Below are 17,371 nucleotides of genomic sequence, written 5' to 3' on the forward strand. Positions count from 1 at the left end.
GCATTTTTAATCTCGACACCGCGGGTTGACTCTTGAAGTGCTAATAAATCTAATAATTCTTCTTTAACAACGAACTCAGGTGAAACAAAACGTATGAAAACTGCCAATTGCGGAAGATCTGTTAATTTAAAAGACATTTTGAAACACATACGGAACGATAATAATTTTTAAAAATATAATAGCACAAAAATGAAAAGGGAACTCGGGTACATTTATCGAGAGCCACAAATAATCCTTCAAAGAGCCGCATGTGGCTCGCGAGCCGCAGGTTGGCCCCCCCTGTTATATAATATAATTAATGTGTATTCTCCTTTTTATATATATATATATATATATATATATATATATATATCTGTATAACTATTTATATTTCTACTTTCAAGTATTTGCCTGGTATGATTGTGGTGAAATAAAATTACCAATAAAAATAAGTAAATAATGACGATGAAGCTTTTTTTTTACGAGGGTTTCAGAGGTTATATCAACCCTCGGGGTACCGGTGTTTTTGAAAAAAAAGCCCATTTGTAAGTATGTCGGGTTCGAATGCAGGGCCGCTGGATTCGAACCCGGGACCTTAACCTTACAGTGATGAACGCCGTGTCAACGCCTAAAACGTTGCGGCTACCTACGCCCCCTGTTGGTTTTTAATAGTTCGTTTTTAAATATTTCCATAATTGTATACAAATTAATTGAGTAAAGAAAAAAAAATGGAAGCACATAGACATGTTAGCTGTGAACGGGCCAGTATTATGTACGTTCCATTAGATACTTAAACGATAAAAAATTGCGAAAATTCGTTAGCCGATTGAAGCAGTTTCGAGAAAATTGAGGTCGGCCTGCATGCTACCGCCTCCAAGCCCTGTTATTAGGGGCCCTCAGCGACAAGTTGAAGATTGCTCCCTTGGGCGGAACAGGTCCTCGGCCAAGATCTATGGCTTCCTCGAGACATTTCGTGACTCTCGCCGTTGACCTTAGCGGAATAGAGGTCTTTATATCCTCGCACCGGGCTACCAGATTTTAGGTATTTTTTTATTTTAAAAATAGAAGCCTCTCCAGGGACTCGCAGCAAGGTCCGTACCAAAACAATTTGTAATTATCCGGCTGTTCGAAACCTATAATTAAAATCAACGGCGTATATAAATATCGGTGATGGAAAAGACGTGGGCGTCCTTTATTCATACTATCCACTTCGGGCTAATGTGAATGAATTATTATCGACAGCTGTCTGTGGAAGTCAAATTAACATTGGCATCCTCGTGGTACGTGGACTAGCACAACCGGACGCCTACTGGGTATGCTATATTTAAAATAAATAAATAAAATAAACGAAATGGTATTGTAGCCGGTCTTTGTCATATATAAATACTGTTGCCAAATATAAAATATAAATTTAATAATAAAATATTTTGTATTATTAAAAAATACACTTACGATGAATCTTATTTTTTCCAAAAAAGTACTATTGAACCGTAAGGATTTTTTTAAATTCATTAACTTCTTATTTTCTAACTTTAAATGTTGCCAGATGAATAGAGCGTATGTATTGGATAAACGTTATGCCAAAATGCCATAGCAATTTTTTTTTTTTTTACATTACCCTTAATTGATTAGTACTATCACTTGGGGATTCGTACATCTACGACTTCCTTCGGTGTTCCGATGTTCCGTTTTCGTGATATGGCCCGAATGCCGGTAGAAGTGAAATAAAGCGCGGAACACACCGTTAGGGTTTCTAAATTCCATTCCCCCCTGTTCGCCATAGAAGGTTCCCACACAAGACCGGTTAATAGCAGACAAAAATTTTCTATGATGACAAATATTTCAATCAAGAGCTGCTATTATTTTCAAGACATCCGAGAGATTTCCTATGAAACTTTAGATGACTGAAAGTTCGCGATGAACGTCCGGTCGGCGCGACGTTTACGGGAGGGAAGGCGCAACGCTGTCTGATCACCATCCTTTGGGGCACAATCTTTCAAAAATTGGGGCATATTTGTATAAAATGCTCTAGCATACTGGAATTCCATCCGGGAGCCGTCGATGAAACAGGTTTTCACTTCTTGTCCATTATAGCGTTATTTTAAAATAGGATGACTTTCCTCGGTATAATTCTAATTATCACGGTTTAGGAGGACATTAATTCAACATCGATTAATATACGGCAAAGAGAAACATATAGCTTATTTCGGTTTCAGAGACCATATTAATATTCGCATACCAAAACATATTTAATAGACTCAAAAATAATGAACAATCGAGCATTTAATCTAATATCTACTTTTATATATTTTTATAAATATTTTATAAATACTTTACATTTAATTAAACTTTAAATTTTATACATATTTTATAAATATTTTACATTTAATATCTACTTGGAAAGTGTACTTCGTTGTATGTAATTCCCAGCTGGTGTGTTGTTTTAAAAGTGAAAATCTGATCCAATTTAGAGGAGGATGTGATTTAATATTGGGTTACTCCACCATTGGAAATACCTCAGATCGGCGTGGACGAGCCGTAAATTATATTTCGCCATATTTACGAGATTTGAAGCAATCTTCGTCCAGTCTAGGGGGAGATGTCATGAAAATGTATACTTGGCTCAAAATGGATTTGTCTTCGATCTATACATTCAACATATTATCACAAATTACACTGGTTTTATTTAAACAATCCTTAATAATCTATTTTTGCAATTGAAGAATAGTTATTTTTAACCTTTTGACCACTTATTACAAAATATTCTAGAATAATGTATAACTGAAAAGCGCGGTCAGGCCTATCCACCCATCGAAATCACTAGACTTACTAAGATTATCCTGCTATTCCATTATACTACAATGAATAAATAATTAAAAAATAATTATGACATCAAATTTTCAATTAGCATTTAATTTTATTTATTTAACAAACTAGACGACGTATGGTTTAACTTTCTTCTAAAACAACATTATATTTGTTAATAACTTTTAATAGCTTTGTAAATAATAAAAATAATCATCATTAATAGATACAATTATTTTTAAATTTAATAAAGAACAACACCATAAAATTGCCTATTTGTTAAATTTATCGATTCTGAAAGTTTGTATGTAACTTTTAATCCATTGTCATATCTATTTCTGATCCGTTGTCGTAATGAATAATTTAACGGAAAGAACGCGCAAAAATTTTGAACGGTTTCATTTAATTCCACTACTTTTTTTAAAAGAATTAATGTTTTTAATATATTTGTATATATATAAATATATTTGTATTTTGTTATTACAAATTATGTCCCTTAAGTACCTAAACGTCATGTTTATAAGTTAATTATCGCTCAGTAATTTTGAATCATTTACTCAAAGTATGAAACTACAGAAATGACTAAGTTCATTAAATATAATCAATTAAAAATAATACATCTAACTAATTATTTTTATTATATTGGGTAATGAGAGGGTTGCTAAATCTCACCGGGTTATTAGAAGGTATTTGGATTCTGGGTCTTGCTTTCACCGGGGGAGGACCTAACTGGATCGACTGATGCCCGAAGGCAAACGCAGATTCTTACCGACCGGTCTGGAGCTGTTTTGGTATGAAAATATTGATTTATTAAATATTTATATATACATATATATAAAATTGTATTATTGACAGTTCAAATTGCACTACAGGCGCATTCCCTACACGGGCATCAGTTATAAATTAAGAGTTACAAGAAATTTACAGTCATTTGTAAGCTGTATCATAAAAAAGATACAAAGGCTATTAAAAGCAAAGAACAAATCCGATAATTGGTAAAGCTTTCTCAAAGTGTGCGGTTCGTTTTGTAGGAGCGAGGTAGAAAGCGATATGTGATAGGCAAATCATCTTTTTGAAAAATGTCTTTTGCTAGAGTATCGGATGTTTTATTTCCCAGCAGTCATGAGCTTTCACCCATCCAAACATGGCACTTTTCCCTTTACAAATAATCTTCTTGATTAGGCTTCTAATATTCTCCGCAGGCTCCGTGTGGCAATCGTGGTTGATAACGAAGCACATAGTAATTCTACAGACAGAGTTTATTACAAAATATGGATATTTTCTTCTTGGTCGATCATACCTTCAACACTTCTACTTGCTCCGCTTGAATGAGCATCTGTTGTTAGTTATAAAGTGGTTTATACGGATTACAAAACAGCGAAGTACCGAATACATACGTTGCAAATTCAGTCAACCTTATCTTTACTTGTGACTTTTGTGTCTTCAAATTGTTAGTTTTGTCAAAATGGAATTTGTTATTTGGTAGGTCTGCACCTTTATTTATTCATGTTGTTGTTATCCTTTGCTGTTGTTGTTTTCGCACCGAAATTTTTTATTCTTAGTACTTATTGTATCGATCAATCTTTATTGCTCTCGTTACTTGTTACGTATTTATTGCTTTATGAATTTCTAGTCATGCTAAAAAATGGAATTTGATATTTCATAGGTCCGTACTCTTGCTGAATGTTCCAAAACAAAGCAAAAAAACATATCTTTACTGTTTACTCCCATACCTTCATAACCCGGTTAGATTTTGCAATGGAAAGAAGAGTAGAAGATTCAGAGCCCTAAAGTTGAGTTATTACGGTAGGATCAGGCCATAGTTCGTAATCGAAAAGCGCTCGAAATATCTAGTGTTATGTACGGTAAACGTCTAATTAAGTACTAAATCTTTTTGAATAAATCGTAAGCTAGTAGTATTATAGCAAGTTAGGAATATTACAAACCGGGTCGTGTGAGATAGTGCGATAATCTTGCAACGCGGATGGCCATCAATGATTGATCTCAATTCATCTTAACTCTGTTATATTCCCGTTTCAGACCATGTGCCCAATTCGTTTCTGCATAAAAAGCACAGGAAGGAAAGCTCCAGTATTCAGTACGAAGTGCTTGATGGCTTTAACTTTGCAATTCTTGTCGAGCTATTTCTTTACTATTGACTTCCTTGTATTTGATTGATGCGATGATATTCCATGAGAGTTTTCGACCAAAATTTCTAGGGATCTATGTTATTTTATCTACTAATTTCTGACAATGCCTTCAAAAGAAATGTAAATTCTTGTTCATCTTGACCCTGACATTATTTAGAATTGATGTTAATTTTGTTAGTTACTAAAATTCTATCTCTAGAAGAAAGAATTTAATTATCAATGATTTCTTGATCTTCAATGATGAAATTTTTTTTTTGGCTTCCATCAACTCGACGTTCTCATCTGTAAATGCAATTCGTTAGGAGTGTTCTTGGCAATTAATTTTTAATATCGAGTCATGACCATACTCCAAAAACCGGGAAAGCACCCACCCCTGAACAATCCTGAGTTTAGAATTTTTTAAAATTTTAAAATTGGTACACGTTTTTGGGACATTTAAATTATTTTAACATATTTACATATATTACAAATATACATAATTACATTCACTAATTTCGTGGTCCGCTTGACCAATTAACATATTACAATTAATTAAGGTTTTTAGTTGAGATAAAAAAATCAATGGCACGAGCGGGATTCGAACCCACGATCTTCGGCTAGATACGCCGCTGCTCTACCACTTGAGCTATCGTGACCTCGATCCACTCGGACATCAACTTCCTATCTCAACCCCACCTTATGAGTTTTCCATCCTTTTTGCCATTTTTCAAATGTCGTGTAATCGGATTGGATTCTCGGCGACAAATGAAATGGCCACAGAGAACTTTAGTGAAGTATACTTCATTTTAATTCATTAAATTCACTAATTTCGTGGTCCGCTTGACCAATTAATATATTACAATTAATTAAGGTTTTTAGTTGAGATAAAAAAGGCAAAAAAGGAGGGAAAATTCAAAAGGTGCGGAAGTTGGTGTCCGAGTGGATCGAGGTCACGATAGCTCAAGTGGTAGAGCAGCGGCGTATCTAGCCGAAGATCGTGGGTTCGAATCCCGCTCGTGCCATTGACTTTTTTATCTCAACTAAAATCCTTAATTAATTGTAATACATAATTACGTAATATTCCTGGCTATCAGGCATCATCGAAGGCATGTAAACTTCGACGTCCATGGAAATTTCAAGAACTTTCGCCTCATTTTGAAGTTATTAGTTAATTGATATTTTACATTTTAGTGGTTTCTTGAGCAGCAGAATAATCCAAATTTAAATATAAAAAACATTTAAAATTCCTCACGTGTTACCCGAACGTGAAAAACATTTCAACTTTTTCCATAAATACTGTTTTATAAATAAGTGACTTTTATGGTAAGCTTAAAAGAACAATAAAAATGACATGTTGATAACAATAATCCCGGTGATTAGCTCCGGTAGTAGGTAGCCTTAGCTGCCTCCTCCACTGTATCGTTATCATCCGGATGGCCAAGACAGCAACCAACATTTTTGTCAGGCGGTCTAGTCCAAAATATCTCCAACAAAATAACGACCAAGGGGATCAACGAAGAACCTGTATTGTACAGCCGTTAACCAGCTCCGGGAGTCGGGACAGGTACGGTAGGCAGGGGGTTTTCTCTAATCACCCAAGAACAGGCCAAATCTCGATTGAATAAAAAATTACATTGCACTGGAGACCTTCGTTGGCATACCAGACCTTGCAGTTCCTTGGACCTCAGATGAACCAAACGGCAACAAATTACCCGCTGTTTATCTTTCATAAGGCCCGATAATGGCAGGTATTCCAGAGCACGCATTTAGGTCCAGACCTAAACCGCTAATTCCCCCTTATGCCTTGCAAAACAACTGCCACTCACACACAATTATCCTCACGAGGCGAGGTGGAAGAACAGAAGAAACGTTTATTTACTCGGAATACACTATTTGACCCGAGATAGGTCAATGGTCGTCATAAAATTATGTTTCCGGCACAAAAAAAAACTAAAATGAAGTACTGTAAACTTCATGAGTTTTTTGATATGTTGTTACGTGTATAGAAGAAGAAAAATTGACAAGGAATAACAATAAATTGATTTTTTTAATTAAATAGCAATACTCGAGGGTATTCATTTTTTCATGAAACTATAGTTTCATAACAATTGTCTATAAAAGAGACCAGGAATGTTCAATGCACATAAGTTTAGCAGATCAGTATACTAAAATAATTCTAAAGTGCAGCTGATACTAAGTAGATTATTAAATTAAACTTGAAATATTCTATGCGAAACTAACATATTTTCGATTTCAATCTGTTTAAAACAACATTACATAAACATTAATTCACTACTTTCGTGGTCCGCTTGACCAATTAATTAAGGTTTTTAGTTGAGATGAAAAAAAGTCAATGGCACGAGAGGGATTCGAACCCACGACCTTCGACTTGATACGCCGCTACTCTACCACTTGAGCTATCGTGGTACCTCGATCCACTCGGACACTAACTTCCCATCTCAACCCCACCTTTTGAATTTTCCCTCCTTTTTGCCATTTTTCAAATGTCGTGTAATTTGTTACATAAACAAAAGAACGTCTAATTTTGTTGTTACAACTGAAAAAATTGTCTATACTCCCCCAGCGTCTGGAAAATTAATCTTGCTCCACATCCGTGAGTATATGCTGACCAGTACTACGAACAATGCGTTCATTCCCACCCAAAAGTAATATCTTATTTTTTTACATAAAGTAATAAAAATTATTCTGTATGTTGTAAAATATTTTGTTTGCTTTAAGCGACTATGTTTACATATGTAATTATTATAATTAAATCTTTAACAAGATAAGTGTGGAGGTGTAAAGAATGCGCCGTTTTTCAAAGGAACTATCTGTTGCAATTACGGACAAGGACAAATTCCTAATGACTAACGCCAAACGTATTTTGGTTCAGTCCGGTGATGTCGCAATAAACACAAAAACGCAATGGTGAAACAAGAATAAAATTTACCGGAAAATACACTTCCAGTTTTTTAAATGAGTCTTCACCAAAGAGATTTAAAAAAAGGAAGAAATAAGAAAAGTAAATGTTATTTTTGTTACAACGCTTGTTATATTGCCATGCATAAATAAAGCAGCAACTCCTGTATTATTTATTTATTTGACTTAAAGCGGTTCATTAATTGATTGTCTATTCAAAAACAAAAAAATTGCATTTCCATATCCGTGCAATATAAACTTTAGTCCTGTTAGTGTTGGTTATTCCGAACCAAGATTCGTAAAACACTACTTACGGTTTTCATAACTTAGTCGTTGAGGACGATTGTCGTACCTGGAAATAAAAAATGTGTTATGTGTGGATAAATTGACATAGATGACTATCTTATTTCATTTCCAGTTTTTAAAACCGTTATGCCTACATTCATTCAAAAGCCAAGAGAGAGGTTTGAGTAAATATTCGTTTTCTTCGCAAATCCACGATGGTAAATTGTTCAAAGCCTTTTGAGTCGCATTTGTTCGGAAAAATTTAGCACCCGGCGAGTTTAGATGAGGTTTCAGTTTTTTTTTTTTTTTTTTCCTTATGATCTTTGCATATTAGCCATGACGAATTCTTATAGATGTTGTTCAAATTGGGGGTTATCGGGAAAAAAGGGCCAGAGGCGACGGTGGGAATCGAACCCACGACCGCGGCGTGAGAGGCTACCGCGGTCCCCAGGTTTCAGATGTTAAATGATGTATCATTCCAAATGAAAAAGCGCAATCGATCTTATGTTTATTTAAACCCCATAGCATAGGGGCGTCGGTGGCCTCAACGGTTTAGCGTTGACACGGCGCTCATCACTGTAAAATAAAGGTCCTGGGTTCGAATCCAGCGGCCCTGCATTCGAACCCGCTTTTTTTCATAAACACCGGCACCCCGAGGGTTGATATAACCTCTGCTGTTGCGACCCCTCGTCAAAAAAAAAGTTTTTTATATTTATATGCTTATTTTCTATATAAAGACCGCCAATGCTTAAGTATGAGTTATTCAACAATAATACTTTAAAATGAGACAATTAATATAAATGGTTTAATTTTCTTAATCAATATTTATTTAGAAATCGTGAGATGCGGTCTGGTGTGATGTACGTTTCAGAAAAACATTTTCTTTATCGTGCCAACGTTTCGATCTTTATTTAGATCATCTTCAGAGCTCAATAAAGATCGAAACGTTGGCACGATAAAGAAAATGTTTTTCTGAAACCTACATCACACCAGACCGCATCTCACGATTTCTAAATAAATATCAATATTAATGTTGATAATTCTTTTTTTCTCAAATACGAAATCGCCCTTAATTGAGCTCAGATATATTAAAATATTAAAAGCTCGTCTCAAAAACCATAACTCCAACGAAAAGGGGGACGGCTAAGGTGGCAACGACGTCGCAACCTCCGGCCCTCTGAAGCTAAAAATGCAATAAAAAACACAATTAAAAGATACTGACTGGGTCGGTGAGGCGGATCGGAGAGAAGCTCTCTCCCATCAAGAGGTTTATGTCAACACAGAAGACAAATTCGTTTATATTTTAATACTTTGTTTTAAACAGATTTTTTCAAAAAATACCTAGCAGGGATCAGGAGATTTTTCACAATAAAAAGGAACAAAATAGTAGAATACCTGTCGTAAAAATGGGTTGACCTTTTTTTTTGTCAGAAATGCTAGTCCCACAAGAAATGCGCATCTCTATCACCCCCGTCATCCCTTTACAAAGCCTATCATCGGATTAGCTAATGAAATATGACAATCGGCAGGTGGGAATGGCTTTATACTCCAGCCACCGTATATCTTTTCCAACGGATTTTACGCGAAAAAAAATTAACCCCAGCTATCAATTCTATTGATCATTAAAGAACGATAATACAACAAAATACTTTGCAATACAGAATACTTAAATTTCTTGTTTACCGGTTTTAAAATTGTCAGTTTTGAAAATTGTTAACTGTTATTCTTTTAGAATCTGTCTGTAAATTTAACGACAAAATCTGGACTTGGATCGAGTTGATATATTGACCTTGATTCCGCCTACTCATTTATGTATTTAAAGTGCATAATAATATAATTTGCCGGCAGCTGTCCTTGATTTCCATTCTGTTATGACAATTGAGCTTTATCGCGTATAACAGGTGTTGCGGATGAACGGAGGGAAAAAAAGGACCGTAAATCAAAGAAAGGAAAACGGGAGTTGCAAAAAAATGCTGCCATGATTGATTTATCGACTCATTTCAAGAAGGATGAACTTTCGTACTTCGGCAGTCGGAGAATGACGGCGAAACATACCAGTCCTGAGGTCAACGGTGACTTTGCACATGTCAACGAAAGAGTATGGAATAAATAATATCGTTTACACTGACCTATTGGGAAACCGATTAAAATGGTAAGATCGTCGTTCCGAAAGAGAAAAACGACCTAATATTACATCACTTGGATTTGTACAATTGATTTAATTTAGGACCGTGACTTGTCCGGTTGGCTATGGTGCCCATTTACGGTCACCCCTCAGACTTCATTTCGAAAACATTAAAAAATAAATAAATAAAACTTGCAAACTAGGCCCATGACTGTATGTAACTCTTTATGTATATAACGGACTGTATGAAGTCCAGAGATACTTTATTAAACAATTGTTCTTCATGCCCAATAGTTGTCTTGATTATGTACTTCATCTCGAAACAGATTGCCTTTGTTCATTTTCACTGTTTCACTTCTGCATAATTTTACCCATTGAAATGTGCGAGAGCTTTCAGTGTCATTGGCAACTAGTTGCCAAAGTACAACAACGCCTATTTTTCATATTCCTTTTTCAAAAAGCGGTATATTAACGCCTTAAAAAGGTAAAATAACGTCAATTTAATTAAATTATTTACTACTTCAATAAGCTCAAGTTATGGATAAAAACGTACATTAAGCATTAAAATTCGTTTGAACTTCTGCTCGAAGTTTTGGCATAATTGGGGGTTTTCTCTGCCCGAAATTGCCTTGATCCCTGATCTCCATATATCCCAGGATTCCATGCAGGGTGTTAAATTTGAAATGGAAGAATTTAGAGAGTTTTGTTTGGCTGAGAGAGGTTTGAGTAAATATTCGTTTTCTTCGCAAATCCANTATCAACTCGGCGTCCCCTCGAAGAAATTTTACATTTAAACCGGCGTCCAGGGCAAAACAGCGTCCGTATATGAACGCTGATTCGCCGGGCCAGTGCTTTCAGCTTTTATATATATATGTAGCTGTTTATATATATGTCGGAGGTAGCCTGAGGTGCGCCAAGCGGCAGGCGGGTAGAATGAGTTGAGTTGAGATTTGGCCGTTAAAAAGGATAGTAATTTATCGTGCATATATATATATATACATACATATAGTAGTGAAGATTTATAGTAGTCTTATAGTTATACCACCACCTTCACCAAACCACCACTTATAAACGTAGTCCAGAGAGGAAAGTTGTTCTGCAGTTCTTTAACAAGCAATAAATTAAAACCCGGCCACCAAAATAGAAATTTAAAAAAAAGTATCATTATATAAATTATTGGAATGTTGTTTCTTAAAAGGTTAGTAATATGGTGGTCCTTCAGTACGAATATTCTCCACAAAATGAATGATGAATGAATGATATTTTATATAAGAATACATATCTTATAGCAAAGGAGTTGACCTTCATATACATTTATAAACAACACGATAATACCGTTACAAATGGTAATTGGAGCGTTCAGAAATTTGTTCAACCGACCGCGTTAATTGTTATTCCCATTTCGAAAATATTTATTATGGCGACGGTGGTTTTCTTTCTGTATTGCTCGTGGTGGATACAGTTCACGCAATTTTTTTTTCAATTAAGAGTTTTAACCCAAATATTCGATTCTTTTAGTAAATGACAGTATTCACAAGAGAATTTTTTAAAGATAAATTAAAACAACAATTCCTTAAAATATTTGCTACTATGTTCACCGCGTTGCAGGTGCGTATTTTAGCCCTTGCAATAGATTGATTTTGCATAATGTTAATGTGGGTGGTAAAACTAAAGTTTTTTTCACCAACATTATTTTATATAGTAGACAAAAGGTGCTATATACATCGAGATGAAAATAGGTAAAAATATTTTACAATAAAAATTAAATTATAAACTACAATTTTCTTATAACAACTACACTTGAATAAAAGTTGGTGCTATAGATAACCTAGAGGAATTCTTATTTTAGGGCAACCTACCTCAATTTCATTAAAGAATGAACTTAAAACAATACTTGGGGAATCAATAAAATTTAGTTAAATTAAATATGGAGTTGTGCCTAATTGTAATGTGACTTTGGTTGCTTGAAGAGCCATTGTTTAATTTGTTTAGAATTTTTCTTTAAAAATTAAACCACTTTTTGAAACCTTCAGGAATTGTATTAGTCCATTTAGGGCCTCCGTACAAGAAACTTTTTAGCTCTAGAGAGCTTGTCCTGCTGTTAGAGACTTGTCCGATTAAATTAATTAAAGTTCGTATGGGCAGATTTAACGGAAGCTCTCTAAAATAGCGTTCTACGTTATTCCTCTTAGAATAGCGTGCCTCTTACGGATGACGGTAAAGTAAACAAAGTAGTTTTTTGTTGGAAATAATTGTGTGGTGGTTAGTGACCGTTAATCGATAATTATTCAGAAATCGTGAGATGCGGTCTGGTGTGATGGCTTTCAGAAAAACATTTGCACTCTCAACACGACACGCAAGAATGGCACAATTACACAGAAGACAAACACTTTGAGCCCTGAAGATGATCTCAATAAAGATCGAAACGTTGGCACGATAAAGAAAATGTTTTTCTGAAACCTACATGACACCAGACCGCATCTCACGATTTCTGAATAAGTTGGAAATATTGTCCAAATTAAAAAAATATATATATAATATATATAATGTTTATATATATATATATATATATATATATAATATATAGATTACATGTTTATTTTATAGTTAATATTTTACAATTCTTACATGTTTTCATGAATTCGGACTCCTAACAATGTACGTACATTTGGTGTTCAACCATTAGCATATTTAGCTAAGCAGGAAGGAGAGTTAGCTAGAAATACATCAACTACATCCTTCCTTCTCTAAAGCAACAGCAATTGTGTAAAACCGACCCTTTGGCTGAATCACCTAAATACAATTTAAAAACTAAAATTCTAAGAGACTATGGTGATCTAACTGCACTGTAATATTTTAGTTTTTTCTAAGATTAATAAGCTAAGCGAAAAGCTATTTTTTAGGATTTTTTGACACTTTTCGTCCTCAATTTCATTTACACTGAACTTGCTCGTCATCCGGTAATTAACGTTTACGTTATACGTTAGAGCTTCTACAACTATCCTCAGCATTTGCCAAATTATAATCAGCAATCGAGACAAAATCCTCAACAACCGAGAATGGTGCTTTTGATTTCATGCTTACAAAGTACGACTGTAACCTAAACTACTCCCCAGGAAACTTAGCGATAGCGGCCAAATCCGTTAAGCAAAAAGTCTTCAAATAATTCGTTAAAAATAACATAATATATACGTGTCCGAGTGGATCGAGGTCACGATAGCTCAAGTGGTAGAGCAGCGGCGTATCTAGCCGAAGATCGTGGGTTCGAATCCCGTGCCATTGACTTTTTATCTCAACTAAAAACCTTAATTAATAGTTAAATATAACGATGACCATGAAATAGAGAAACGTTATGGAAAATCCCTCTAATGAAAAAACCTACACACAAAACACGCTTAGAATGCTGTTTGTTTTCAGTAAACTCCATTCTAGACTTGAGCAGCTTCATCGGGCCATAGATCAAATATTAATAACGGTAAAGTAGCGGGGGCTCAAGCTGAACAAAAGACTGGCGTTGATCGAACGAAGACGTGACGGACATAATCGCAGCACGAAGGAACAGGATAAAAGCCAATTCTCACTTATTAAAACACTAAACGACTACTGCAATTGTACCTAATTAGACCTACCTGGTTCTACGGGAGCCCATTATGTCAGAATCACACTTAATCTAGTCCCTCCTACAGCAGAGTATTGAATCTAACCGACAGTGTACTTTTACTCCCCAAATTATAAACAACACAGAAACGTCAGCTTCAAAATTGTCGAGATCTGCTAAATTTCTCAATTCTATCGGAAAATTTGCACAAATAGAAACCTTATATTTCTCGCTCCATACCATACATCCTTTCGTTGCTAGGGCTCAAGGTACTATTACAGGTATTATTACAGTTTAAATTAAATGCCAGTTTGTCAATGGGAAAGCCACCGCAACTGCCATGTGAACTATTTTCAGTGCGATACAATATTACTATTATTATATTGTACTTGAGCATGTGTAATAACTTCACTTATATGAATGCAAAAGTGTTTACTATCATATAATAATATAGTATATATACAAACAAAAAGATTTATACAATACCATTGAATATTAATTTCAATGAAAACATACAACAAATTCATTTATAATTAACTGTATTAATAAATTGTACATTGTTATTAAAAAATATGTTCGAGTTACGATAATATGTTGCATATAATATAATTGATAAATAAATTGTAGAATTTTCTTTCCAACTAACAAAATTAGTCAACTATTAGTTGACTAATTTCATGAATCTAACCTAATAGGAATCCAAATGAAGTAATAAAGCTGAAGGAAGTAATTAAACACTTGTGTCTCACCTATCATGAATTCCCCAAACTTATCTCTGAGCAAATATGAGATTAGAATGACTCAACTAATGTCGCAACTGGTCGTCATATATTTCAAAAACAAAAACTGAAATCCGAATTACCACTATTTACTAAATGTGTTTCAGGCCAAGAATTTCAAATTTTGAAGGAAAAAAATGTTCTTAAAGACGGAATCGCATGACAAACAACTTGTTTCACTGGCAAATTACGCTCACCTAGAACTGTTTGAAAAATTCAGTGGAGACGTGATAAATAGTTTTCGTGGTCTTATTAGATACGGCTCAGCGGTCGTAGCAAAAGGCGCAGCGCTAGAATTGCGCCAGTTCCTTCTTGACCCCTGACCCTAGTTCTGGTTCTAGAACTTGGCTAACTATTGCTCCACACACAGCGGCAGTTTGCATGGTGCTCGAAAAAGGTTTAAAAAAATCTCCGAAGGCCGTGAACCTGAAATACCCCAGGATTCTCATAAACTAATCCGCGTCCATTTTAATATTCGTGGATTTGTACACACGAACTACTTAACATGGTAGTTTATTGGCCGGTCACGAATGGCTCCGGGGAAAATATGACGCATTTCCGTTATGTATTAGGCCAAGTTCTTTATAAAATGCCAGATTTCATATTTTTTAAAGGTTATTTTTCTAAAAAGTAACATCGACGTGCAGGTTGAGTCAGATGTTTATGTTTAATGTTATATATACTCGGATTTTCCTGCTGAAATCAAAAGTACTTGGAGAATGAACTTTATTGTTCATTTTTTATAATACTGAAACTTGAATTAACTCATTCCATTCGTCGTTAAAAAAATTGTTAATAAAATTTTTGGATTCTATAAAGAATAATTTCTTAGGGTTGGAGAAATGCTAAGAATCAGGAAAGCTGAGACAACCATAGTACAAGAAAAGGATGCCCGCTACTAGAGCACTATCGCCTCTCCTGTGAAGCCTAACGGTTGGTGAACTGCTTGAGACTCTGAACCTCAGAGGGATAAAGTGGCTATGCGCCCATCTTGACCGCCATAGAAAAATTCGAAGAAACTCTCCGGACATAATACAAGAAGGGCTAAAAATTACAGATGAATGGTGTAAAAACGCTGGATAAGGGATTAGCCCTAACATAGTCATTTTTGCACGAAGAAGAAAAATGGCTCACATGAGGCAGTTAAAACTCAGTAATGTGATAAAAATGAAAAAAGAAGCCGACTATCTAGGCGTCACACTATTCGAAACAATGGCATTTAAGGGAACATATCGGGGCTGCTATACCGTTGTTAAGACCTAAGCCCTTCTGTGTGAGAACACTGAAAAAGGAAATTTTTAAACCTCAATTAAATTTTTTATAACAGCTTAAAAAATTTTGGGTAATATAGGCAAAAGTGAAATTGATCTATAGGGTTTTTTTTTTCTAATTTTTATGAATCGGGCACATCATGGATATTTTTAGATATGTTGGAAAAAGCCCTAGCCTTATAGATGTATTAAATTAAATAAGTTAACTTATAACAATTTTATTACGATTACGTTTTATAACTTAATATTTAATGTGTGGTGATTAGTGACCGTTAATCGATAATTATTCAGAAATCGTGAGATGCGGTCTGGTGTAATGTAGGTTTCAGAAAAACATTTTCTTTGTCGTGCCAACGTTTCGATCTTTATTGAGATCATCTTCAGGGCCTGGGATTTACAAACATTGTTTAAATTTAACAAATACATGTAGGATGTGGAAAAAAGTGAATTTATACAATGCAAAAAATATATTTTTTATTCACCAATTTCGTGGTCCGCTTGACCAATTAATATATTATAATTAATTAAGGTATGTTTGGTTCGAATGCAGGGCCGCTGGATTCGAACCCGGGACCTTTACCTTACAGTGATGAGCGCCGTGTAAAAGATTTTAACCTTGCGGCCACCGACTCCCCCCTTAAAAATGTTCACTCGTTACAACTGGGATGTTATTAATTTTGATTGAGCTCATGGCTGTTGAGAGTATTCGATTGCATCTTTTTTATGTCGTTTATTTGTTTTTGACTTGTAGTATTTTCTTTTACTAAGTTGTTAATTACAATTGTACATTGCGTTGTGTTTTTTATTTATGTTTATGTTGTTTTGAAGTATTTTATTTTTTATCTATATATGACTTCATTTATACAAGTCCATTATATGATTACTCAGCTTTTAATTTGTTGATTGAAGAAAGTATAGTCGTAATTACAAGGAAAAGAAGTTATTGGGATGATTATGTTTTTTAATTTTAGAGGTATCAGATAACCTCTAGGCCGGAAAGTACTGACGTGGCTAAGTCCTCCTGGTCCTCACTCTACCCTCCTTCATAAAAACAAAATCACTGATAGGCAAAAAATTCCATCCGTTTGTAATATAATTTGATTTGTATATATTAATCAAAGTTTTATGTTTTTTAACGGTTAATAATTAAATCTTTATCTAAAAAGTTTAAAAAAATGTAAAGTGCTAAGGAAAATGAAAAGACCCTGATGTGCTGTTGAAGTTCCGTTTGTGCGATATGTGGACGGGATGGAGGTTAGCTCATTCTTCGCGAAGAAGAAGATGAGATTCTTTCAAGATCGGGGAATGTATGAAGTGATGGACGTGTCTTTATTCGTCTTTTGAGGTTATACTATAAATGTTCGAAGGGGTTCAAGTCTGGAGAACGGGCTGGCCAGGCGAAGACCCTGATGCTGCTGAAGGTAGGTTTGCACTATGTGAGACGCATGTAGAAGGGCATTATCGTGTGTTAGAATAGGATT

At 34.8% G+C, this 17,371-nt stretch overlaps 1 protein-coding gene across 5 annotated transcripts in view; it reads right to left on the reverse strand.

Annotated features, from left to right (window-relative positions):
* LOC106665780 (Krueppel-like factor 9) overlaps positions 1 to 17,371 on the reverse strand; it is a 222,911-nt gene that overhangs the window by 176,483 nt on the left and 29,057 nt on the right. For 3 of the 5 annotated variants that reach the window (XM_024226493.1, XM_024226491.1, XM_024226492.1), the window contains one exon: positions 8,147 to 8,184. The exons of the other annotated variants lie outside the window; for them this stretch is intronic. Coding sequence is in view for 2 of the 3 variants with exons in the window: in XM_024226491.1 (XP_024082259.1) it covers positions 8,147 to 8,155 (9 nt within the window). In the remaining variant the exon portion in view is untranslated. The remainder of the gene's footprint in view (positions 1 to 8,146; positions 8,185 to 17,371) is intronic. 5 annotated transcript variants of the gene reach the window in all.

Source organism: Cimex lectularius, unplaced genomic scaffold (genome assembly GCF_000648675.2).
Source record: "Cimex lectularius strain Harlan isolate CLEC.00 unplaced genomic scaffold, Clec_2.1 scaffold129, whole genome shotgun sequence".
Lineage (NCBI taxonomy): Eukaryota > Metazoa > Arthropoda > Insecta > Hemiptera > Cimicidae > Cimex > Cimex lectularius.